Below are 26,035 nucleotides of genomic sequence, written 5' to 3' on the forward strand. Positions count from 1 at the left end.
GTATATTCTGTTAACATGAAATGTCCAGTGTTACACGAGTCAAATTTCCACAGAGAGAGAGAGAGAGAGGTTAGGTTAGGTTAATAAGAATCTATTTAAGCTTTCAACCAAATAAATTTTATTTTTCAATGTACCAAAAACAGTAATACAGTATAATTTTACGAATAAATGTACATTTATACTTGTAAATGTAGATGTTCACAATTTAGCATGTTTATAGTACATCGCAGCCTTTTATTCGTGAATGTGGTTTGCTCTAAGATAGTATAAAATAGAAAAACTTTGTAAGGTTAGATAACAAATTAAGTTATGAAAATTATATTGCGTTATTATGAAATAAATTCAAGGGTTACATTTACCAATATTTATTTTCAGTATCTTTGTTTACATTGAGTAAGTAGATGGCTGTGGATCGTCAGCGTCAATAGCTGATTCGTCTGTTGTTGTTCGATACGCATTTTAATAAGAAACTGGTCGAGAGTTTGTTGAACAGTGTTCCTTTATTCAAGGAGTATGTGATAGGGTGCAAAATCATATCAACAATACTTTTACTATATGTGAGCATAATCATGTTACCGTCTGAACGTTGAAAACCCCTGACAACAAAACCAAAATACAGTACCTAAAAACAATCGGTAATTGCTGTTGTTAAAGTACATCTTGAATTGATAATAGAAAACTACAAAAATTATTAAACAAAGTTCATATAACATCGAAAACCAGAATTATTTTAGGCATCTTTTAGTTCATATATGTTATGCTGTCGGCTATTAAGCCAAAGATCAGCTGACAAAATCGAAAGACGACTTTATCCATGCATACGATCAAACATAGATTTAAGGAAAGTAAAAGATTATATTGTGTGTAGTATTTATTTGTCACATTCTAAAGAAAAGAAGATTTCTGTTGAATCTGTTCTGTGTATAGTAAGGCACCTCTGAGACAGACAGACAGACAGACATATTCATAGGATAACTAATAACAATAGCTTAAAACGAAATGTATGAAAACTATGATATAAAATTAATTGTAAACAAATAAGTATCACATTAAAACGAATAATTGTTACAGTCTGTGATTTATCGAATTGAGAGAAAAATAAATCGCTACTGTGTTTGCTATGCGTAATAGCATTGTGCGTTCGTACATACCGGAAAATAATGTTCATTGTTTTTTTTTTTAACTTGAATGTGTACTTATTGATATGAAATTAATTGTAAATAAATATCCATTAGACTAAAAGGAAAAATATGTTACGATCTTTAATTTGATTACCGAAATGATAAAAGAAATAAATTGCCAATGTGTGTTTGATATGCATACGTAGTAACATTGTGTGTTCATACGTATCACACAGTACAGTTCATTGTGATTTTTAACTTAAATATGGTCTTATTGATATAAAATTAATTTTAGATACATGATCATTAGATTAAAAGGAAAATATGTTACGATATGTTATTTATTTACTGAAATGAAAACTAAATAAATCGCCAATGTGTTTGATATGCATATGCAGTAGCATTGTGCGTTCATATATACAAGAGTTTTGTTTATTGTGTTTTTTCACTTAAAAATTTACTTATTAATATAAAATTCATGGTACTGTAAATAAATAATCATGAGATTAAAAGGAAGAAATGAGAGAGAGAAAGTGAGAGCACTGTGTGAGGAGGGAGAGGGGTTTCAGGATGGGGACGGGAGCGAGCCAAGCGACAGCCGACAGTAGTGACGAGTAGGCTAATGCGTCATGATGTGAATGTTTATGGATAATAACTTATTTTACTATAAAATGGATACAAGAAGAGTAAGAATGTGTTTTGCATTGTTTCTGTGACATTTAAGTATATCAATAATGTGTTTCTTCAAGTTTCATAGTAACAAAATCCCAAAATAGACAGACTTTCCCACTGTCCAGGAATGTAACTCCCCCATTACCATTTCATCTTGAGAGAGAGAGAGAGAGAGAGAGAGAGAGAGAGAGAGAGAGAGAGAGAGAGAGAGAGAGAGAGAGAGAGAGAGAGAGAGAGTGTATGTGTGTGTGTGTGTGTGCGTGTGTGCGCGCTTCAAATAGTAGATAGTTTAACTCAAAGAAAATGCAACTGTTTAGCTCTTAAAGACTGTTAATATAAAAAGTCACAGCTGTTTTCATAGTTTGTTCACTAGGATTTATGTTAATTAGTTGAATGTTTACCATAGTATTTTAATATGATTTAATACACTGCACTTTAATTATTATTTATTGTATAGTAATATGTTTGTTCCAACATGAATACTTACCTCGAACTACTTTCTTAGGAGTTACCTGTAATCTCCTCTCTACCGACCAGAGTTTTGTGTAGGGTACCCTCCATCCCGTTTTCTATGGAGGCCTACCCCGGCATTAAAGAATGTGCCCCGAGGGTAGGCTTATCGCTAGGTCGATGTCCGCTCAGGTCGAAATCTCCAGTAAGTTCTCTGGTCGCGACGTGTCAACACGTCGCTCTCGTTCTCTATCGATCCTTTGTGTGCGTTCTGTGTGTCCCACGTGTTCCCCGCGTGGTAACTTGTGTTTCCTGTGTACTGTTCCCGGGTGTTCCTGTGTGTTCACCTTCCACCCTTGTGCTTACCCAGTGTATTCCTTGATTTTCTGCGTGCCTGTGTCTTGCGTTTGTGCATTATGGAGCAAATTCACGGTTGTCCTGGGCCTAGAGCCGGTAAATCGTGTGGAGCGTTCCTCTCCAAGCCTGAAGTGGACCCTCACTCCCTTTGCTCCTCCTGTAGGGGAAGGGTTTGTTCGTCATCAGATATGTGCCCCGAGTGTGTAGGTTGGAGTGATATCCAGTGGGTACGTTACGGAACTAAAAGGATGAAATCGTCGAAACGTTCCCCCAGGAAGGCTAGCGTTACTTCGCCGCTACCATCACCCAGTGAGCGGTCCGACGGGGCCTCTGTTTCGCCGTCCCCTACACAGAGTAGGGGCCGAGGTAAGTCTGTTGTGTAGAAAGAACAAAGCGATCTTCCCCAAGAGTCTAGTGAATGTGCAGTGGGGGTTGCGGGTCCTTCTAGGGCTAGTGAAGAGCCCAGTAGTGCGTCCGGAGAGTCGGCCCTTGTGCTCGGGGGGCACGTGTCCTCCGATGACCCCTTGTGGGGTAGTAACGTTGTGTCTGTGTCTTCGCCCCCTTCGTGGGCCTGTGTTTCAGGGTCTTCGGCAGGCAGCGACAACCAGGGTAAGTTAGGTTCTACGGGGAATGATGCCTTCGGTTGGAAGCTTCCGAAGACACAGGTAGGTCCCCGTTACGAATGGAAGAGGGCCTGGATCCCTGGTTTCCTAGCGTTGGGTGCCAATCATCGTTCCCGACCCCTCTTACGGAAGTCCCCGAAGAATTCCTTCAACCGTCTACCTCGGGCACTCAACGAGTTACGAAGTCCCCCGCGGTCCCCGCTACCGCCCGCCATGCGTTAAGTGCAGTGTCGTCGTGCTCTTCAGAAGAGTATTACTCGTCGGGGGAAGACGCCAGGAGAAAACATCGCCGTCGGAGAGAGCGATCCAGGAGCAGGCGTTCCCGTTCTAGGTCGCGCTCTAGATACAGCAGGAAGCGCTCCCGCTCTCCAAGACGTAAGTACAGGAGGAGTAGGTCACCGGATGGCGATTGGGTCTTCGTACCCCGTGAGACAAGAGTACGTTGTTCTCGCCAAGGATACCTTCCTCCAAACACGGCTTTGACCCTCGTAAGCAAGTTCGCGAGAAGGACTCTACAGGCAGGCATAAATCCTCGAAGCCTCCGGTTCACCCCGCCCAGCGGGGGGAAACGCGCTTCCTTTCGGGCAGCCTGGCCGAACCAGCCCAGCTGGTGCGGCCTTCGGGTCGGAAGGAACGGTTCCCGCTGTCGGGTCAGCCCACGGGAACCGCATCCTTGTCACCCAGAGACCTTGAGTGGACGAGAGTCCTCGCTGAGTCAACGATGCCTGCGTTAACCCCTGCCCCTGGTGCGGACGCCCCCGCCGAAGAAGTCCAGTACCTCGGTAGGACGGCGCCCCTGGCTCCAAGAACTAGACGTCCGGTCGGTGTGCCCGGCGACCCAGCCCCCCCGGTCTCAAGCCGAGACCTCGGCTGACGGTAGGGAGGGTTCCCCAACGGAGGACTCGGCCTATAGAAGGGTGATTGGCCTTATCAGGAGGCACCATAAGATTGAGGAACCTGCAGCTACTGACGAAGACTACTGGAGGTCCAGCCTTATACGGCTAATGCAGGCCCCTACCCAACCTAAGACTTCTCTACCGCTTCCTCTAGCCCGAGATCTGGTCCTAGGGCAAGAATATGTTGACAAAGTGGTGGCTAGTAATGCCGAGGCCCCCAAAACTCAGAGTTCCTCAAAATTGCTCCAGGGCCTCAAGACTCAGGGCAAGGTATATGTGCCAGAAGGGCATCGTCCAGGCCCCTGTAAAGTGGAACCTTCCCTTAACATCCTGAGTCAGGGCGTCTCAGAGGATAGAGCCTCTTCAGCCCCAGTTTGTTTTTCTCCATCGGAGGCCTCCATGATGGAAGAAATGTCGAGGGACCTGGTGCACGTCTCCTCTTGGCTGGACTGGTGGGCTTCCACCTTAGTAGGAGTGCAAGCCTCGTTCGACCCCGCGGACCCTGAACAGCAGAACCTCCTGAGGGAACTTATTACCTCCGGGGGTAAAACCTTAAAGTTCTTGACGTACCAGTCGCTCGCCTTGACAGCGAATTGGGTACTCCGCAAAAGAGACACCATCCTGGCTAAGGTGTCTCGAAAGGTCCCAGACAGGGAAGCTCGGGGCATGAGGAGCCTGCCCTTGTGGGGTGACTCCTTGTTTCCCTTAAAAGAATTAGAGACCATTATGGAGAAGGTCTCGAAGCGGAAAGATTTGAACACCCCCAGGCCTACGCCTACTAGGAGACCGCCCTACAAGAGGTCCGTCTCAGACAGTGCCGCGACGGCCCAGGCCTCTCCCAGCACGACGAGGAGAGAGGCTCCCTCTTCCTCCTGGTCCTCAGCGCCTCAGCCCTCCCGTAGGGGGGCTCCAGCATTGGCAAGCATGGAAGGCTCACGGAGCGGAGCCTTGGACAGTGTCCGTACTGAAGGAGGGCTACAGACTGCCGTTCTTGGCAGAACCACCCCTTCTAATCCCGGCCAGCCGGGCGGAATGGCTGGCTCCCAAAGACCCGTTGAAGAAGACCGCCCTTCAAGAGGAAGTGTCCTCCATGTTGGAGAAGGGCGCCATGGAAGAAATTCTTCTCACAGGCCCGGGTTTCTACAGTCGCCTGTTCCTGGTAGAAAAAGCGACGGGGGGGTGGAGGCCGGTTATAGATCTGTCGGCTCTCAACAAGTTCATCAAGAAGACAGACTTCAAAATGGACACTCCGAAGTCAGTCCTACTGTCCTTGAGGGAGAAAGATTACATGATGACCATAGACCTCAAGGACGCCTACTTCCAAATTCCGGTCCACCCCTCGAGTCGAAAGTTTCTCCGGGTGAAATGGGGTTCCCAGATCCTGCAATTCAAGACCCTTTGCTTCGGATTGTCAACAGCGCTCCAGGTATTCACGAGAGTCTTCACGACTGTCTCAGTGTGGGCTCACGAACGAGGCATTCGCCTCATCCGATACCTGGACGACTGGTTGCTTCTTTCCTCCTCGAAGGACCTCTTGGAGGAACAAGGGATGAAACTCCTCCAGTTTTGCAAGGATCTGGGGATCGTGATCAACCCGGAAAAATCAAACCTATCCCCATCCACCAGAATGACCTACTTGGGAATGACGTTAGATACCATTCTGGGAAAAGCCTTCCCTTCGGGAGACAGAATAAACAACCTCATGGAAATTATTCGGCCGTTCCTATTGGGGCATCCCAGGAGAGCAAAAGACTGGCAAAGACTGACAGGGCACCTGGTGTTGTTGGAGAAACTAGTTCCCCAGGGGAGGGTAAGGCTCAGAGCCGTGCAATGGAACCTGAAGAACCTCTGGTGCCAACTGGACTCGCAACAAGTCCTAATCCCAGTTCTACCAAACACGAGGCCCTCCCTGGAATGGTGGCATTGCCGGTCGAACTCGCTCAAGGGGATGCCCTTCGCGAGCGACCCCCCCGAGTTACTACTGTTCACAGACGCCTCCAACCAAGGATGGGGAGCCCATCTCCTTGACGAGACAGCGCGAGGGACCTGGTTGGACGGGGAAAAGGAACTCCACATCAATGTCCTGGAGTTGAAGGCAGTCCAGAAGGCTTGCCTACACTTCGCGGATCTTCTAAGGGGAAACACCGTGGCGTTGATGTGCGACAACGCCACGGTAGTAGCATACATAAAGAAGCAAGGAGGCTTGAAGTCGAAGGAGTTGTGCGATCACACCATAAAGATTCTAGATTGGGCGGAAGAGAACCAAGTGGTGTTGTTAGCAAGGTTCATTCCCGGGAAGAAAAACGTGCTGGCCGACGGTCTCAGCAGAGTGGGCCAAATAGTAGGGACAGAGTTGTCCCTCCTCCCAGAAGTAGCCAAGCTCATCATCCAACGTTGGGGTTCCCCGGTGATGGACCTCTTTGCAACCAAACTCAATGCCCAACTCCCCATATATTGTTCTCCTGTACCAGATCCGAAGGCAGCCTTGGAAGACGCCTTTCAGCACAAGTGGGACAATCTAGACGTGTACGCTTTTCCCCCTTTCACGTTGATAAGGCAGGTGCTCAACAGAGTAAGGACAGCCCGAAACTTAAAGATGACTTTGGTAGCGCCTTGTTGGCCGGAGAGAGAGTGGTTCGCGGACCTAAAAGACCTGGCGAGTCAACCCCCGTGGCCTCTACCCGACAGGTCAGACCTCCTGCATCAACCTCATTTTCTCAGGCTCCACGACAACCCACAGTCCCTACGTCTTCACGCCTGGAGACAATCGAGCGACTCTTGAAGAAGGAAGGATGTTCTTCATCCACTGCTAAGAGAATGTCGCTATACCTGAGAAAGTCTTCAGCTGCAGTCTACCAGGCTAAGTGGGCCTCCTTCACGAAGTGGTGCTCTGCGAGGCACATTAAGCCCCTTAATGCCTCTGTCCCGGACATAGCGGATTTTCTGGTGTTTCTCAGAGACAAAATGGGAATGTCAATCCCAGCCATAAAAGGGGTTCGGGCCGCCTTAGGCCAAGTCTTCCTCCTGAAGGGCATCGACCTGGGGGCCTCTAGGCACATAGCGATACTTGTCAAGAGCTTCGAGCAGTCCTGCCCCCCACAACCGAGTAGGGTTCCCCAGTGGGACTTAGCTAAGGTCCTGAAGATGTTGTGTGGCCCCCCCCTTTGAACCTTTGAAAGATATCGTGGACAGGGATCTCACTCTCAAGGCCGTCTTCTTGCTGGCCTTGGCGTCCGCTAAGAGAGTGGGTGAGATCCATGGGCTGTCATATGACGTTTCTCATTCGAAGGGGTGGAAAGAAGTATCCTTCAAGTTCGTTCCTTCTTTTGTGGCGAAGACCCAGAACCCGGCAGTCTGGGATCCGAAGTTCGAAGGTTTCTCCATACCAGCCATCCCTAGGACGGGTAATTCGGAGGATTTGAAATTATACCCTGTCCGAACCATTAGAAAATACTTTGAAAGAACGGCTCATCTCTGCCCAGGCATCAAGAGCCTCTTCGTATCCACGGGTGTTACTAAGACGCAAGTGTCCAAGAACACCATTTCCTTCTGGTTTAGACAAGTTATTGCCAGAGCCTACAAGGAGGAAGGCCTGGCCGTGCCAGGCGCCCCCAGACCTCATGACATCAGAGGCCTGAGCACTTCCTTAGCCTTTGAGAAAAACATGGCAGTGGGTCAGATCCTTCGGGCAGGTACTTGGTCGAACCAGTCGACCTTTACTGCCCATTACCTCAAGGACTACTCGAGGAAGTCCTTAGACGGGTTCTCCATTGGAACAGTCATCTCCGCCCTCCAAGTGGTTTAACGGTAAAAGCCCCAGGCTCAATCACGGATAGCAACCGGGAGACACAGGTGCGTTTCCTTCCATCCTACCCAGTTGCTCCCTATCCTCATCGGGGATTACCAACTTGTACCATTGGATAACATGTTCTTCACGACTACGCTACTGGATGCAACATCAGAAGAAGTTTTTTCAAAGGGTGAGTCGTCGTCGTCGTCGTCGGCGCCCACTCGTGTCCGAGTATTGGGTTCTGTCGTTAGCCATCAGCCTCCTGTCTGTGGGGTGGGTGCTTATGCCTGATGTGGCTGTTAAGTCCTAGTCTGTGGTGGAAGAGTCGCGGACAGTGTTCACAAGGGAGGGTAGGTGGTGGGCGGGGCTGTTCTAATCGCTCTCTCCTTCTTCTCCTCCTAGCCTCCTCATTTTGTCTCCTCTCCTCGAAGTCCACGGTGCCATGGTGTACTGTACTCCTCCAGGTTTTCCTGTCCCTGGCTGTTTCTTCCCATGAGGAAGGATCGATGTCAGTTAGAGCCAGGGTGCGCTTTAGTTGATCTTTATAGCGCATTTTCGGGGCTCCTCGTGGTCTGGTGCCCTGGGTCAGTTCTCCGAAGAATATTTTCTTTGGGGTCTAGATGGATCCATCCTATGCACGTGTCCTATCCAGCGGAGGCGGTGGTGGATGATGGTGGCCTCCACGCTGGTCAGCGAGGCACGTTCTAAGACTTCAATGTTGGTGGTGTGGCTCTCCCAGGGGATTTTCAAGATCTGCCTCAGTTTCATTTGTTGGAAGCGTTCTAGGATTTTGATATCGTTTCTATATAGCGTCCATGTTTCACATGCATACAGGAGCGTGGAGAGGACTACTGCCCTGAACACCATTATTTTGGTGGTCATTGTCAGTGCGTGGTTGTTAAATACGCGGCAGTTGAGTCGGCCAAAGGCGGAGTGGGCTGCCCCGATCCTGTTCTCCACGTCCTTTTTGCTTGTGGGAGCTGATGTTAGGATGCTCCCTACGTAGGAGAACTGGTCCACCTGTTCTAACGGTTGGTCATTCACTGTGGTATTGAAGTTGGGGAGCATCAGTCCTGGTGGATGTTGGACGAGGGTCTTGGTTTTGTCTGAGTTGACTTGCATCCCAAAACGTTCGTAGGCAGAGTTGTATGCATCAGCTAATGACTGCAGGTCCTTTGCCGTCTGACCTGGGGTGGCATTGTTGTCAGCATACTGCAGTTCTCGCACTGCACACAAGGTGGTCTTGGTTCTGGCGCGGAGTCTAGCGAGGTTGAAAGCGCCTCCATTCATGCGGAAACGTAGGTCGACTGAGGGTGTGTCTGGGGGAATCTCGTTGAGCATTGCTGCGGTGTATAGCGAGAAACACGTTGGGACCAGAACACAGCCCTGCTTCAGGCCGCCATTGATGGGGAATGGGTCTGAAAGAGAGTTCTGGTGGCAGACTCTCCCAACCATTCCGTCATGGAGGGCACGCACCAGCTTGACAAAATCGGGTGGGCAGCCATATCTTTTGAGGACAGCCCACATGGCAGGTCGAGGTACTTTGTCGAAGGCCTTTTTCAAATCCCAGAAGATGAACATTATGGGCTGTTGTTGTTCGAGGCTCTTCTCTTGTAGTTGTCGCGCACAGAAGATCATGTCTATGGTCCCGCGGGAAGGTCGAAAGCCGCACTGGGACTCTGGCAGGACGTCTTCTGCCAAAATAAGGAGGCGGTCAAGGAGAATCCGAGCGAAAATCTTACTTGCGATGCTTAGTAGTGATATTCCCCGGTAGTTGTTACAGTTCTCCCTGTCTCCCTTCTTGAAGATGGTAATGATGTTTGCATCGCAGAAGTCACTGGGGGGGGTCTTGGTCTCCCATATTTTCAGTATAAGGAGCATCAAACGGTTCCTCAAGCCGGGACCACCGTGAGTGAGGAGCTCCAACGGGATGTCTGGCCCTGGGGCTTTGCCGGGCTTCATGCGCTGCAGGGCCTTGTTGAAGTCATGGATGGAGGGTGGTATTGCCATCCAGTGCCGGACGGGATGCTGCGGGGTCATTCGCAGGAGATCGTCTGGGGTGTCTGCTTGGTCATTGAGGAGGTTCTCAAAGTGAGACCTCCACCTGGCCAGGATGCCCTCTCTGTCGGTGATGGTCGTGGCCCTATCCGCGTCCTTCAGGCTGCCCACTGATGACCGTGTGGGACCGAATATTTCTTTTGTTGCTGCATAGAAGCTGCGCAGGTCACGTTGGTCAGCGAAACTCTGTATTTCTGCAGCTTTTCTTTGCCACCAAGTGTTCTGGGCTTCACGGATACCTCTTTGGCAACCAGCTTCAGCTACCTTGTGAGCACATTTGTTAGCTGCTGTTGGTTGGTTTTCCACAGTCAGGCGTGCTTGTCGTTTGGTTTCAATGAGAAGAGAGATGGTAGCATCATTCTCATCAAACCAATCCTGCCGTTTCTTGGTGGTGTAGCCTAGTGTTTCCTCCGCGGCACGGGCCATGGCGTTTCTGAGGGTGGTCCAGTGGTGCTCGACAGTGGCCTGGCCCACAGGGTCTGCGAGGTATTGTTCGTAGGCCTCCTTGTAGTTCTGTGCCACCTGTGGGTTGCGGAGCTTACTACAATCAAAGCGTTGGGGTGGTATGCTGTCAGGTGCCCTTCTGGGTGGTCATAGGGTCGTCACGGAGAGTCGGGAGATGAGGAGTCTGTGGTCCGTCCAGCAGTCCGCTCCGGGCATGGATCGGGTGATGCGGACGTCTCCTCGGTCTCTGGCTCTGGTCAGGACGTAGTCCAGGGTGTGCCAGTGTTTAGACCGTGGGTGTCTCCATGTGGTCTTTTGTCGCTTTGGTAACTGGAAGATGGTGTTTGTTACCACAAGTTGGTGTTCTGCACATAGACCCAGTAGGAGTTGGCCATTGGCGTTGCAATTTCCAATGCCATGGCGGCCGATGATTCCCTCCCACAGGCGATGGTCTTTGCCTACTCGGGCATTAAAGTCGCCAAGCACAACGAGCTTGTCATTGGCGGGCACTGCCTGGATGGTGCGGTCGAGCTGGGTGTAGAAGGCAGCTTTGTTATCATCGGTTGAGGTCATAGTCGGGGCGTAGACAGAGATCAGGGTGAGATGTCTGTCCCACGTGATGGGGATGCGGACAGTCATCAGGCGCTCACTGATGGCCTTGGGAGCGAGGTTGTGCTGCTGCACTAGCTGGGAACGGATGGCGAAGCCGACACCGTGGATGCGAGGCTCCTCTAGGGCTTTGCTTTTCCAGAAGATGGTGTAGCCTGTTCCAGCTTCCCTGATGTTGCCCTCTTCGGGTAGTCTGGTCTCGCTAAGAGCCGCCACATCAACATTGAAGTGGGCTAGCTCCTTGCAGACGAGGGCTGTACGTCGTTCCGGGCGGTTGGTGTTCGTCACGTCTTGGAGGGTGCGGATGTTCCACGCACCTAAGGTTAATATTTTTTTCTTGTTATTTCGACCGCATTAGTGGGATGTCCGCCAGCCGCGGTGAGCTGACCAGACGGGTTTGCCGTGTCCGATGTTTACCCCACCTTTTCTAGGGGCCTCCCCATGTGGGGTGGGCTGCGGTGTCCTCAATAGGCCAGCCCAGTCACGGGTCCAGCTGCCGAACTCTGGTGTCACGGCCCCGTCACCAGAGAGCGACTGAATCTTAGACTCGCCGCCTGAGTGCAGTCGTGGGCTAAGGGTGAGTACTTAGACACTAACGTGAGCTCTTTGTGTAGTTACCCTCTCGTCCGTTTTCTAGTATGTACGGTTATTCCTGGGCCTCTTGGCCTCCGCTTACTGGGTCTGTAGGTCAGAATAGCACTCCCGCCTCCTAAAGTGTAAGTCTCCTAAGAAAGTAGTTTGAGGTAAGTATTCGTGTTGGAACAAATCAAAAATTTTAAGTAATTTTTATTTTTCCTAACATACTTACCGAGAACTACTTTCGGGTAATCGCCCTCCCTTCCTTCCCTGAGTGCCTCTCTTCCCTTGCAAGTATTGTGCTACTTCAATAGAACTTACTGGAGATTTCGACCCGAGGTAGGCCTCCATAGAAAACGGGATGGAGGGTACCCTACACAAAACTCTGGTCGGTAGAGAGGAGATTACAGGTAACTCCTAAGAAAGTAGTTCTCGGTAAGTATGTTAGGAAAAATAAAAATTACTTAAAATTTTTTATTTTAAGTGCTTTTAATGCTATTCTAGTGATATGACTTCAATACTTGTGGAAGACAGATAGAAAGATAAACAAAATGACTCAAAACTGGATTTTTATATTTCCATTATTATATTTGACAACCGACGTAAATTCGAAAGCGTGACTACATATATATATATATATATATATATATATATATATATATATATATATATATATATATATATATATATATATATATATATATATATATATATGTATATAGCTGTCTGTCTTCTATGTAACCTGAGCCCCACCTCTTGTGATATATCATGCATTCTGGTAAGCAAGCTTTGCAAGTCCTGTGGCGTTTTTCTAATAAAGACAGCGTCATCAGCATACTCTAGGTCTGCTAATTTCCTGTTGCCAATCCAGTCCAATCCTTCTCTGCTATCTCCAATCATATATGCTATAAATATTTACTGCACGTATTTAAGATTTAAGATGGTTAAACTACAGTTTCAATTACAGGTCAACTTATGATATGGGATATTTTCACCGGTACCTTAGTCTGGGATTTCAAGAACACTATAGAGGGGCAAGGATATGGAGCATTGTTTGATGCAAAGTGGTCTCCTGATGGGTTTATGATTGCCTCAACTGATTCACATGGTCATTTGGTCTTGTTTGGCATTGGACACAATGAAAAATTCAAAAAGGTAATGCTTTACTGACTTATTTACTTTTAGTAGAAAAAGTTGAATAATATATGGAGAACACCAGTTGATCTGTTTTGTTGATGAGTTTTTGGGTTCCTTTTAGTTATTACAATGACCTTGAATGAAATAAAACAATTTAGAAGAAGAAAATATACTTAGAAAGATTATTAGATTTTAGACTAAAAGAATACACAGATGGCAGACAAGAATGAGAGAGATTACAAGTGAGGAAGTGATGAGAGCACTAGATGAAACGAAAGCAAGAAAAGCACTTAGTATGGATGGTGTGAGGGCTGAGATGTTAAAGGAGGGTATTGTGACTGTTCTTGAATGGTTGGTGAGACTGTTTGATATAAGTTTTATGTTGTCAATGGTACGAGTGTACTTGGTGTGTGCGTGTACTGTTCCGCTATACAAATGTAAGGGAGATGTGCATGAGTGTTGTAAATCAAGGGGTATTAGTTTGATGAGTGTGGTTGGAAAAGTTTATGGTAGAGTGCTAATTAATAGGATTAAGGATGAAACAAAAGATCGAATCTTAGAAATGCAGGGTGGCTTTAGAAGAGGTAGGTGATGTATGGATCAGATTTTTGCTGTTAGGCAGATTGGTTAGAAATATTTTGCAAAAGGTTAGGAGGTGTATGTTGCATTTATGGATCTGGAGAAAGCATATGATAGAATTGATAAGGAATCAATGTGGAATGTGATGAAGTTATATGGAATTGGTGGAAAGTGGTTGAGAGCAGTGAAGAATTTATACATATGCAGTAATGCGTGTGTCATAATATGAAATGAAGTGAGTGGTTTCCAAGAAGAGTGGTGCTGAGACAGGAATGTGTGATATCACCATGGTTGTTCAATTTATTTGTTGGAGTTGTGAGAGAGGTGAATGCTCGAATACTTGGTCAAGGATTGAAGTTAATATTGTTTGTGGAGGATACTGTATTGGTTGCAGACTCTGAGAAGCTGAGTCAATTAGTGACAGAGTTTGGGAGGGTGTCTGAGAGATGGAAATTGAGAGTTAATGTGGGTAAGAGTAAGGTTATGAGATGCACGAGAAGGGAGGGTGGTGCTAGGTTGAATGTCATGTTGAATGTAGTTACTTGATGAAGTAGGTTAGTTTAAGTATTTGCGGTCTGTTGTTGCTTTAAATGATGGAATGGAAGATTATGTATGTTATAGAGTGAATGAACAATGTAAAGTGTTTTGGCCAGTGAAGGGAGTGGTAAAGAATAAAGGGTTGGGAATGAATGAAGAAAGAGTTCCGTATGAGGAAGTGATTGCACCAGCTGTGATGGATGGATTGGAGTTGTTGGAGATGAAATTGAGGGAGAGACAGAAGTTTAATGTGTTTGAGGCATATGGCTGGTATAAATAGGGTTAGGAACGAAGTAGTGAGGATGAGAACGAGTGTAAGAAATTAATTAGCAGCTAGAGTGGATATGAATATGTTGAGGTGGATTGGCCATATAGAGTGAATGGAAAATGGCTGACATATAGATTACCTTATTATTTCTGTGAACCTTCCCTGATGTTCATATTGCTTCTTCCTCAGAAGCCTGGTTTAATTGACCTTTACCCCAAAAATTGAACTTTTAAAAAATTTCCCATTTTCTTCCCTTCATATACACAAACTTAGTATAGGAAGAAGCATTCTAGCAGTAAGTTGCAAATGACAAGCCATTCTCTTTCTCCCTTTAGTTTCTTCAGTCATCCTGCACTCATTAGACGTATATTAATTTTCTCTAAATTGCTTAATCATTACTGCGAATTAAGATGTCCTACCCTAGTTTTCTTAGCAATTACTCTGTGGAGTGAGCATGGAAATTTTTTCTGGAAATTCGTCATCCATTCTCCTGGTGTATATTGTCAGGGGCAATACTGTACTTAGATGTAATAATGTTTTGGAAAGTGTGTTTCCCTTACAGTACCTATCATGTGAAAGTACTGTATGTGGTAGTGACTGCCAACCAAATTGAAAATAATCCTTTATATTTATTATATAAATACATTGTGCTTCATATGTATTTAAGCAAAATGCTAAAGGGGAGTTGTTGTTTGTTCATGAGATAATATAATTCCATTTTTGATCGTAGGCTAAGGCATAAAACATGGAATTCAATTTTGTCAGCTGATCACTAGTTTTAGAAAACAACATTATTACATTCTAAAAAGACACAATTTTTTAAAGGTTAATTGTGCTTTAATCAAGCCTTTTTGTATTTTTTTTTTTCAATATCTGTAGTTTTAACAATTGACAATTACAGACTTTTTTTTTTTTTTGTGATTAAGCGATCTCAAGCTGCTGCTACTACTGTATATCGATAATACGCGCACATACGGATAGCAAAGAATATCATTTGTATAATTTCTTAACTTATTAAAAACATCTTCATAGTGAATATTACATCAATAATAATATGTTATAGTCTCTCTCTCTCTCTCTCTCTCTCTCTCTCTCTCTCTCTCTCTCTGTGTATGTGTATATCTTTGCCATAAAAACTTTCAGTTAAATACTACAGTAATGCCTCACAACATAAATTAATTGGTTCCATAATGTCTTTCATAAAGTGATTTTTGTGTCTTGTGAGTCGTCTGTTACATGTAAATAGCCTAATTCGTTCCAGACCGTACAAAAACACCACATTAAGGATTATAAAATGAATACGCACCACTAAACTGTACTAAATGTATGAAAAATACTGTATTTTGATCATTTAATCATAAATTAACCATTGGTAACCTGTAAAAGAAGTGTGTGATTAGAGCAAACAGTAAAAATACAGTAACATAAAAGTGGAACCTTACCTTTGGAGTGAGACAGTGTCTGAGAGCGAAGTGCGGGGAGGTAGAGGAGGATGAAAAACGGCGTAAAACATTAACAATTGGTAGTAAACGTAAACAGTTAACTTTACAAAGCAGACGTATAAATGACAGAAAACATTAACTCTTAATTTTAGGAAACAATTACAAATGGCAGGAAATATTAACACTTAATTTTACGATAAACTTAAAAATTTTTTTTTCCTTTTTCTAATTTTTTTTTTAACTTAACATTTTGTATTTTCTAAATTTAATTAAATTGCACATTTTCTTCATCACTGCCACTTGGTTTTTTTAACTGGCGCTTGGTCTGCTTCTACCGAAGGCCTCTTTTTAAGATAATCGCCCAAAGAAGCAGCTTCTTCTAAGCAGAGTTCAAGGTGCGCCTCAACCTCTTGCCAAGCTTGATTGATGATTTTGAGGCATATGACAATATCAAAATGCTCCTTCCAAAATTGATGAAGGGTGAGGTTTGTACTCTCAATGATTTCGAAACATCTCTTGAATCAAGAGATATTTCGTTTAAAGCTTCTTAAAATTTTAAATCACTTGCTGGTCCATGAGCTGGAAGAGAGGGGTGGTGTTCGGTGGAAGATAGAGAACCTTGATGATGGAATATTCTGCTACAATATCTTCCTCAAGGGCTGGAAGGTGAGCAGGGGCATTGTCCAGAACCAGCAGGCATTTCACAGGGAGGCAATTCTCTTCTAAACACTTTTTCACAATTGGGCCAAAAAAAATATTTATCCACTCGATGAACAATTGTCTTGTTACCCAGGCTTTTCCATTAACCCTCCACAACACATGATTTTCTTAGTGACTGTGGGTCTTGAAGGCTTGAGGAGTATCGGAGTGATAAACCAGCAGGAGTTTCACCTTACAATTCCCACTGGCATTTGCACAGAGTGCAAGGGTAAGCCTGTCCTTCAATTGCCCAGGTAGCCTCTTTTCTTCTGCCGTGATGTACGTATGACGGGGCAATTTTTTTTTTTTTTTTTCCCCCTTCTCAAAAACCTGGTCTCGCCAATTGAAGACTTGCTGGGGACTGTACCCTTCCTGGACAGTCAACTCGTCGAACGTCTTAACAAACTCTTTGGCCGTTTTCGTGTCTGAGCTTGCAGCCTCCCCAATAAGGCACCATCGAATGAATGCTTGAGTGTGTCTTAAATTTTTCAAACCACCCACGAGAAGCAAAATCTGGGGGTTCCTGCTTCGATTTTCCTTCTGCGTCAGCTTCGGACTGAGTATGCACGAGATCACCCAAAATGGAGCTGATTTTCTAGCAGATTATCGCTTTGGCGATAGTGTCTCCAGCCATTTCTTTGTCCTTTATCCAGACAAGCAGTGGTCTTTCCATCTCATCGTGGACGTGGCTCCTCTTGCTAGAGAAAACAGTCATGCCTTTAGGTGTTGCTGCTTTGATAGCTTCCTTCTGCTCCAGGATCGTTCTTATCATAGACTGATTTCGGTCATATTCCTTTGTGAACACACTTAACCGCATACCAGCCTCGTATTTCGTGATTATTTCCATCTTCATCTCCATGGAAAGCTTCATCCTCTTCTTTCCCTTGACATCAGCAACTTTCTTGTTATCCATGGCTAATGATGTAACGTAATATCAAACGATACAGTACAATTGTTACGAAAGCGAAATCACAAACACTAAGTTAATAGGTACGATGCCGCTACCGAAACAAAAAGACATAGGCACGCCAATGCGTAAATGCAGTTCAGTAGATGTTGACCAATAGGAGAGCAGGATCTCGTGGTGGTAACCAGCATCTGAGTAGGGAGATAACCAATGGGAATGCAGGAGGATGGTAGGCGAGTTTACGGGCTGGCGGCATGCACATTTTAGAATCGGTCTCGGACACGGTTCGGCTCTCACACCGTGCCTCATTTCGTTGTCCGAAACGTTTTTTGTGATGCGAGTCGAAAAATTCTTCATCTCGTTTCGCAGACTGGAAATTTTGTAAGCCCATTCTTTTGTATTAAGAGGTTCGACTGTACTCGCAAAATGAATTTATACTCGACTTGAACCTTTGTTGGATAGAAGGCTGGTCTAAATAAGCACGGAATTTGATTTTTCAGCTATCTCTAGTTTTATCCGACAACAAAACATATATGAATTGGAAGTTGAAATTTTTTTTTTTTTTGTATTTGTCATCTGTTATCAAGGTAACTATCAAAAATATGCTCATATATGATTAACAGAATATCAGTGATATAATTTCCTAACTTAAACTGTACAGTATTATTTGCCAATTTTTATCTCTAGGTTTCATGTTTTGACTTATGGTCTTTGGCGAATTTTTTATACAGTACTGTTCTGTATTATTTTTCAATTTCTAATACTAAATTTCGCATTTTGACTTGGGCTTTTTAACATTAAGTTGTATTTGATGATTTCTAACTAAATTTCTCATTCTTACTCATTCATTGGGGATTTTTCAGTTAGGAAATTCAGTGTCAAATTTTGCGTCATAAGAAATTAATGAACCGGATAGGCCCTGCTGCTTCCTCCATTTCCTTTGTGACCGCTGAGGTAGCAGCACTAGGGAATTCAGCATATGAAGCTTCATTTTGGGGTGGATAATGGGGAAGGTGGGCTCTGTCATCCCTGCTGTACCAACCAAACTCGGCCGAATCCCTCGTGAGGCTGGGAGGAGTGAAGAGGAAGAAAAGTCCCCTTGTGTTCTTTTATTTTGATGTCGGCTACCCCCAAAATTGGGGGAGGTTCCGTGGTAGATGCCATAAATTTTGATAATCATTGTCTGTATAAACATTGCCCTTTAGAAACAAAGATAATTTTTCCATGCAACCCCATTACAGTACAGTACTAATAATTAAAATGCACATTTCCTAATTGGCCAGGATATAAAAAAAAATTAGGCTGGAGAAGTAACGGTCTTGGAGCACATAGATTGTGATTTGTCAATTTTTTACTTGCTTCCTGCTAACTGATGCCTCTCCAATTTTGATAGATGGAATAGGGTTGTATGAAAATAGAATATATAGTGTATTTTTATAGCTTAACAAAGTAGGCCTATACACCAGTTGTAGTAGTGTGGTACAAAGTATGATTCTTAGTTAGGTTGTAAAGTAATATTGGAACTAATGTAATATCCCAATCTCTTCAGATTCCCAAGGAGCTCTTTTTCCACACTGATTACCGACCACTTATGAGAGATTCAAATCACCATGTACTGGATGAACAGACACAAATGGCACCTCATTTAATGCCTCCACCCTTCCTTGTGAACATGGACGGTGATCCATACCCTCCTGAATACCAACGTCTTGTACCTGGACGGGAGAATTGTCGTCATGATCAGTTGATTCCCAACGTAATTCTCAACGCTAATGGTAATTTCTTTCGTCTTTTAACTAGAATTGTATGCAAATTCATATTTTTTCTCTATGGCTTTTTTTACTTGAATTGTATGCAAATCTCTCTCTCTCTCTCTCTCTCTCTCTCTCTCTCTCTCTCTCTCTCTCTCTCTCTCTCTCTCTCTCTAATGATGTGCTATGGTGTGGCACATGTACTGCAGTCCTTGTGGGAATACCAGTTATTATTAGCCAGTAGCATTCATTCAATCCCAATGTGCAGTGCATTGAACTCTTCTTTTTTATTTCCCTGTATTCTCTTATACTTATTCATACATGACTGTTCAACTACTCTAACTTCATCTTGCTCCAACTTTAAACTTTTAAGAATTTACTGTTCAGGTGAGACCTTTGAAAGTTTAAATGTAACATTGTCTTTTTGAACTAATTTCTGATAATACCATGAGTCAGCTATAAAGGTTCTTTGCATTATTCCATTAGTACAATGACACATTGCATTCATCAATTTCCTATTTCTTTTCCCTAACTATTTAGCAACAGTACTTTCATTTTTCTAAGTCCAATTTTCATCTCAAATTTATGAAATCCCTTGTCTTGGTCTGATTAGTTTATAAATGTGACTGTTTACAATTTCATGAGAATCCCAAAAGAATAATGTAACATTATTCAAAAGGTAAATATATATTTTTTTTAATACAGTAAGCAGTAACTTGTTTATTCATTAGCAATAGAACAATTACATTCTTCTGACAAATAGTGAAAATGGGTATGAGTATGCTATGAATCAAACTGTTATTAAAGGAATAAAAAATGCACAGATGATGAAAGGTATCCCTGTATTATCTTGTTTTGGGATTAGCATCTTGAGCTTAGGAATTAATTCAAGTTTGTTCTTACATGAATACAAATGCCCGTCCTTTAATAGGAGTATGTTTTCAGCTTGGCTGGCTCTGCTATTAGAATTTATAGGTTGTCAGTAGTTTCTCATTATGGCTGGGAAGCCCTGCCCCCTTGTAGGCACACCTATAGTCTGTCAGATTTACAAAGAAGGTTGAGGTGTATTTAAGGACAAAAGTGCACATTGCCATATTTCCGAGCTCGTAGTACAGGTACTCCTCGTACAACGACGAGATAGGCATTGAAGAAGCTGCCGTTGATCGAATTGGTCGTTAATCGAATTGTTCCTTATTGTTTTGACCAGTAGCCTTAATTTTCAATCATGGTAGAATATACAAATAACTGAACAGCTTTTCTTTACAAAGTAAAGAGTATATTAAAACCTTATTTTCTTGTTTTACAAAGTACAGTGGAACCTCTGTATCCGACCGTATCTACATCCGAATTTTCCAACATCCGTGGTAAAATTCGAGCAAATTATTGACTACACTCGAATTTTATTTTGACACACGAAGTAAGCAATTTTCGTCGTACCGGTTATATCCAAATTTTTCGACACGCGAAGTACAATTCGAACACGTTCCTACTCTACACCCGAATTTTTTTTTCGACACCTGAAGTAAACAATACTCGTACGCGTAGTCGGTACTCATAGCGCCTGATGTGTTTTTTATTTCCGCCGATAGAAGGCAGCACTTCGACCTCGGAGGGACCCTCAATTAGCGCGGCTTGGGTCAGTCCTCTGTTCTGGTCGGCTTCTTGCGGTTGTGCCCTGTGCGTTCTGCTATTATTGTACTGTTTTAATCGTGATTTTTTACGTGCATCCTTTTACGGTAATTCACGTAAAGTATGGGTCCTAAAAGGCTTAGTTTTGCAAGAGGTGAGAAAAGGAAGAAGGAAATGCTTTCTTTAGACGTAAAGCAGGAAATTATTGAAAAACATGAGCGTGGCATCAGCGTGAGTGAACTTGCTAAACAGTATGGCCGTAATATGTCGACGATCTCGACAATCCTGAAACAGAAGGAAGCTATTAAAGCAGTGAAACCTTCTAAGGGGATCACCATTATTTCAAAACGCCGTAGCCCTATCATAGAAGAGATGGAACGACTTCTGCTAATCTGGATCAAGGACAGAGAGATTGTTGGCGTCACTATCACCGAAACCATCATCTGCGAGAAGGCGCACGCCATCTTCACGGACTTGAAGGAGGAGAGCTCTGGGGTTGATGCTGGGGAGAGTTCAACCGAACCTTCCTCAGACGATTTCAAGGCATCTCGTGGCTGGTTTGAGAAATTTAAGAAACGATCCGGGATTCATTCAGTTGTTCGCCACGGAGAGGCTGCTAGTGCGGACACAAAGGCTGCAGCTGACTTTGTCAAGAACTTTGAAAGGATCGTGCTGGAAGAAGGCTACGTAGAGCAGCAAGTGTTTAATTGTGATGAAACCGGGCTGTTTTGGAAGAAGATGCCCAGTCGAACCTACATCACCGCCGAAGAGAAGAAATTGCCTGGGCATAAGCCAATGAAGGATCGGTTGACTCTTGCCCTATGTGCCAACGCCAGCGGGGACTTTAAAGTCAAGCCCTTACTGGTTTACCATTCGGAGAACCCTAGGGCCTTTAAGGCACACAACGTCGATAAGGACCAGCTTCATGTTTTCTGGCGATCCAACTCGAAGGCCTGGGTCACTAGGCAGTTCTTTGTGCAATGGGTTAACCAAGTTTTCGGCCCTTCTGTGAAGAAGTATCTTTATGAATAGAAATTGCCTTTAAAGTGCCTGCTATGCCTTGACAATCTCTCTCTCTCCCCCCCCCCCCCCCCCCCCCCCCCCGACTTGAAGATGATATCTTGGATGAATTTAAGTTCATAAAGGTGCTGTATCTTCTGAATACCACCTCTATCCTCCAGCCCATGGACCAGCAAGTCATCTCAAATTTCAAGAAGCTCTACACCAAGCACCTATTCAAGCAGTGCTTTAATGTCACGCAAAGCACAAACTTAACTTTGCGTGAATTTTGGAAAAGCCACTTCAACATCGTGCACTGCTTGAAGATCATAGACCAGGCTTGGGTGGGATTAACTCAACGGACCCTCAATTCTGCCTGTAAGAAGCTGTGGCCTGATTCAGTTTCTCCCAGAGATTTCGAAGGTTTTGACCCCGAACCTGATCCCGTGGTGGGTGCAGCGGAAGACGTAGAGGAAATCGTCTCCTTTGGTAAGTCCATGGGTCTGGAGGTCGACGCAGATGACGTCACGGAACTCGTCGCCGAACATCACAACGAACTTACCACAGAGGAGCTCAAGGAACTCCATGCTATGTCTGAGCACATGAGTGATGACGAGGAAGGGATCGAGGAGGTAGAACATGTGTTGGGTTCAGCGCAAATAAAAGAGGTGTTAGGAAAATATCCAGACGTGGTCGACTTCATCGACAAATACCACCCAAAAAAATTGCAGGTTTGTCGTGCAGTTGCGCAGTTCGATGATGTTTGCCTAACTCACTTTCGAAACATTCTGAAAAGCCGTACCAAGCAACTATCTATCGATAGTTTCTTTAAAAAAACTACGAAGCGAACTCGTGATGAAGAGGATGGAAGTGATTCAAAGAAAACGGCAAAGAGTGAAGCGAAAGAAATTCAATCAATTTTAAGTGTAGAGAGTGAAAGTGATTAAAATTAATCATCAAAAAGAAAAAAAGAAAATGTAAAAAAAATATAAAATATAAAAAAAAAAAAAAATAAGCTAAGTTATGTTAAAGTTCACTTAGTGTAAGTTAGAATAAGTTACGGTAGTGTACGTTTATCGTAGTTAACCTCTCTACCTCCTCGCCGCCCGTCCGTCTCCTCTCTGCGTAGCAAGACCAACAACACTTGCGCTGGAGTTTTTAAGGTAAAGTGACGCTAAAAACCCGTTTCTTATTTGTTCCATAAAGGAAATATAAACCACGCTATTTACATAGGGTTTACCTTTTAGCGCAGCCGAAATGACGAGCCAATTTTTTTAACGAGGGTTAATTACCCCCGCGCTAGTTAGCGGGGTGTGGGGAAGGGTAGCTTGCTACCCCTCCCCCCTCCACACACCGGTGACTTGCTTCACTTCACTTTCACTTTTGGCTCTGCGGTGATCAGACATGTCTGCTCATCGTCCTCGTGACAGCCTTTAATTTTCTGCTTTTTCTTTTCAGCGTGTGTGTTGGTTGGAAGTTGACCTTCATTATTATTTCTTTACAATACATACATGCCCTGGAGTTGCCGGTTGTCCTTGTGGGACTTTCATGTCGGACGTAACTACGGATCCGCACACCCTTTGCCCTCAATGTCGGGGCCGACGGTGTGACCAGGAGAACATGTGCCGTGAGTGCAGGGAGTGGTCTGCCTCCCAGTGGGAGAGGTTTGGCCGTCGGCGTAAGAAGTCCAAGAGAGACCGTTCTCCTTCGGGGTTAGCCCTCGTCCGCCTCCTAAGGAGAGTCGGCCGAGTGGTAGCGCAGGCCCTAGTTCTGTTTCCCGACCTTGGGTGGGGGGAGAGGGCGTCGCCTCCCATAGCGAGGCGGTTCCCCCTCCTCCTCCAGGGGAGGTTATTGATAATGCCTTAACCAATGATGATCTTTTACAGATTTGGTCGTCCCTGGGGCTTAAGGGCTTGCCCTCCAGGGTCTCTTTTATTGACCTTGTCTCGTTGGGGGCCGCTGTTAAGCAGTCGCCGGCGGTAGCAGAGGTAGACCCTCTGTCTATTGTCGACGTCGTGGTGACAGAGGCCTCCGACGTGGCTGGGCGATCCGCCGCAGGTGCTGTTGCGGATGATGGTGCTAAAGGCTCTCCTCCCCCTTCCGTACATCCTTCGAAGGAGGAAGTGAGTCCTTCGGTCTCTGCTGCTGCTCAGCTTCCTTCTGAGGGAAGTGCTTTGACGGAGACTCCCCTTCGGAGGATCGATGGTCACGACGATCTCCCCCGAGGCCGCCTCCGCCGTAAGGCTCACCGTCCGCTACGCCGCAAGGGCCTCCCTTCCCCTTGCAGGGGGGCTAAGAGGCGCCTTTTTGGGTCTTCATCCTCCGAGGGGGACTCTCCTCGTCAACCTCAACCTACAGCTCTGTCCTCCTTGAACCTCTCTGCAGACCGTTCACCTTCTCCTGCCAGATCTTCGCCTTCTGGAGAACTCGTTACCCGACGGGCAACGGTCCCTTCGGGGCTAAGGGATCCTTCCCTTCCACGAGCAGTGCTAGCGCACAGGCGCTCTCCTGCTCGCCAGCGCTCTCCGGATCGTCAGCGCTCTCCTGATCGTCAGCGCTCTCCTGCTCGTCAGCGATCTCCTGCTCGTCGGTGCTCTCCTGATGTTCGCCCTCCTCGTCAGCGATCATTTTAGGACCATCGCCCTGCGGTCTCTGACCATCCTACAGTTCCTGCTGAGCTCCCTGCTCACCATCTGCCTGATCCTGTGGCTACGCAACATTGTGCTGCGCGTGTGTCAAAAGCACATGTTCGCCAATGCGCCAGCGATCTACCAGTTCCTGCTCGTGAACGCGCCGCGCCACTTGCCCTCGCCGCGCCACCTGTCCTTCTGCTCGCCAGCGATCACCTACTCGCCAGCGCGCACAGGCAGATTTTAGTATTGCCTATTCAACAGCGACAGCCGGCGCGCCAACGTTCTCTAACGCTTCTGAAGGAACATGGTTCGCCAGCTACTAGCTCGCCATCACGCGATCGCCCACCTGCGCATGCTGCTCGCCATCGCGCGATCGCCCACCTGCGCATGCTGCTCGCCATCGCGCGATCGCCCTCCTGCGCATGCTGCTCGCCATCGCGCGATCGCCTTCCTGCGCATGCTGATCGCCATCGCGCGATCGCCCACCTGCGCATGCTGCTCGCCATCGCGCGATCGCCCTCTTGCGCAAGCTGATCGCCATTGCTCCCCATCGCGCGATCGCTCACCTGCGCATGCTGCTCGCCATCGCTCGTCAACGCGTCGACATGCCACAACGCGCCATCGCCAATCTGCGCGTCCGCGCACACCAGCTCATCATCGATCGCCTGTGGATCTACATCGCCAGCGGTCTTCCTCACCCACGCGGCAGCGTGTTTCCTTGCCGTTGCGCCAACGCTTGCGTTCGCTGCCTCGGACACGCGTTCATTTACCTGCCCACCCTCGCGCCCACTCGCCTGCGCGCCCGCACGATCATTCGCGGCGAATTCCGCAGCTGGTGGTAGCAGCAGGAACGCGTGTTCCTAGACGGCACTCGGGATCACCTCCACCCAAACACAGGTTGGTAGTGCAGGACGAGGAGAGGTTAGTACATCATTTTCCCCCACCTTCTTTTCAGGCAGGTACCGTGGTGTCCACTCCAAAGGATCGCTCGATCCCTTTCCCTTTAGCGAGGATTTTGGACTCTGTGTCCTTGGAGCAACAGACTTGGTTTGGTCCTCTGGCACGGGCGTTAGTGAGGGTTATGAAACCAGCACTCGCCGACCAGGGTAACAAACCAACGGCTGTCTCTCCTACGCTGAAGAGAAAGAGAGGAGTGGACTTCGTGGTGACTTCCCCCAGGGCGAAGTTGGTTCCCAAGAGGTCGGTCGCGAAGGTCCCTTCTCCTGCACGAGTGCTCTCTCCTCCCGTGGACGAGGCCTTTCCGTCCTCAGGTGAGTCCAGTAGGGCGGTAGTCTTCCCCTCGGCACCAGGGGGGGAGACTTCGCTTCATGCAGGAGAATCGTCTCGTGAGGAAGGGGCCCCTCGAACCTCGTTGTTGGGATCCTGTATCCCTCCTAGGAGGGAATCCAAGGACTCAAAGACCATCCCTAAATCCTCTGCGAGGATTCGTCAGGAACTCACGACTACCCTGGGGAATGTCCACGTGTCACCCTAGGAAGAGATCCCTGGGGCAGGAGACTTAGCTGCCAGCCCGCAGGGAGGAGAACAGCAAGAATCGGAACATGCCTTCTGGCAGGTCCTAAGCCTGATAAGACAACTTAACGGGCTTATGGATTCAGTCATCTCCCCCCGTGAAGGCAAAGGCACGGTTCTGGATGAAGTGTTTGACGTTCGGAAGGCCCCTAAGACCAGTGCGGCTCTGCCCTGGTCTCAGGGGCTGAAGAGTGCCAGGGCTAGGGCCAACGCTCAGCTCGCACTTCTTGCCTCCTCCAGTCGTTCCACTGCCGGGAACAAGCTCATCCCTCCTCCTCGTCTTCACCAGAGGAGGTATTTCGAGATCCTGGGTGAGCACAACCTC

At 46.2% G+C, this 26,035-nt stretch overlaps 1 protein-coding gene across 3 annotated transcripts in view; it reads left to right on the plus strand.

The window, feature by feature from the left end:
- Positions 1-26,035, plus strand: part of BRWD3 (bromodomain and WD repeat-containing protein) — a 128,523-nt gene that overhangs the window by 31,399 nt on the left and 71,089 nt on the right. For all 3 annotated transcript variants that reach the window (XM_068364453.1, XM_068364456.1, XM_068364455.1), the window contains exons 12-13: positions 12,564-12,751; positions 18,715-18,940. In XM_068364453.1, coding sequence (XP_068220554.1) covers positions 12,564-12,751; positions 18,715-18,940 — 414 coding nt within the window. The remainder of the gene's footprint in view (positions 1-12,563; positions 12,752-18,714; positions 18,941-26,035) is intronic.

Source organism: Palaemon carinicauda, chromosome 41 (assembly GCF_036898095.1).
Source record: "Palaemon carinicauda isolate YSFRI2023 chromosome 41, ASM3689809v2, whole genome shotgun sequence".
NCBI lineage: Eukaryota > Metazoa > Arthropoda > Malacostraca > Decapoda > Palaemonidae > Palaemon > Palaemon carinicauda.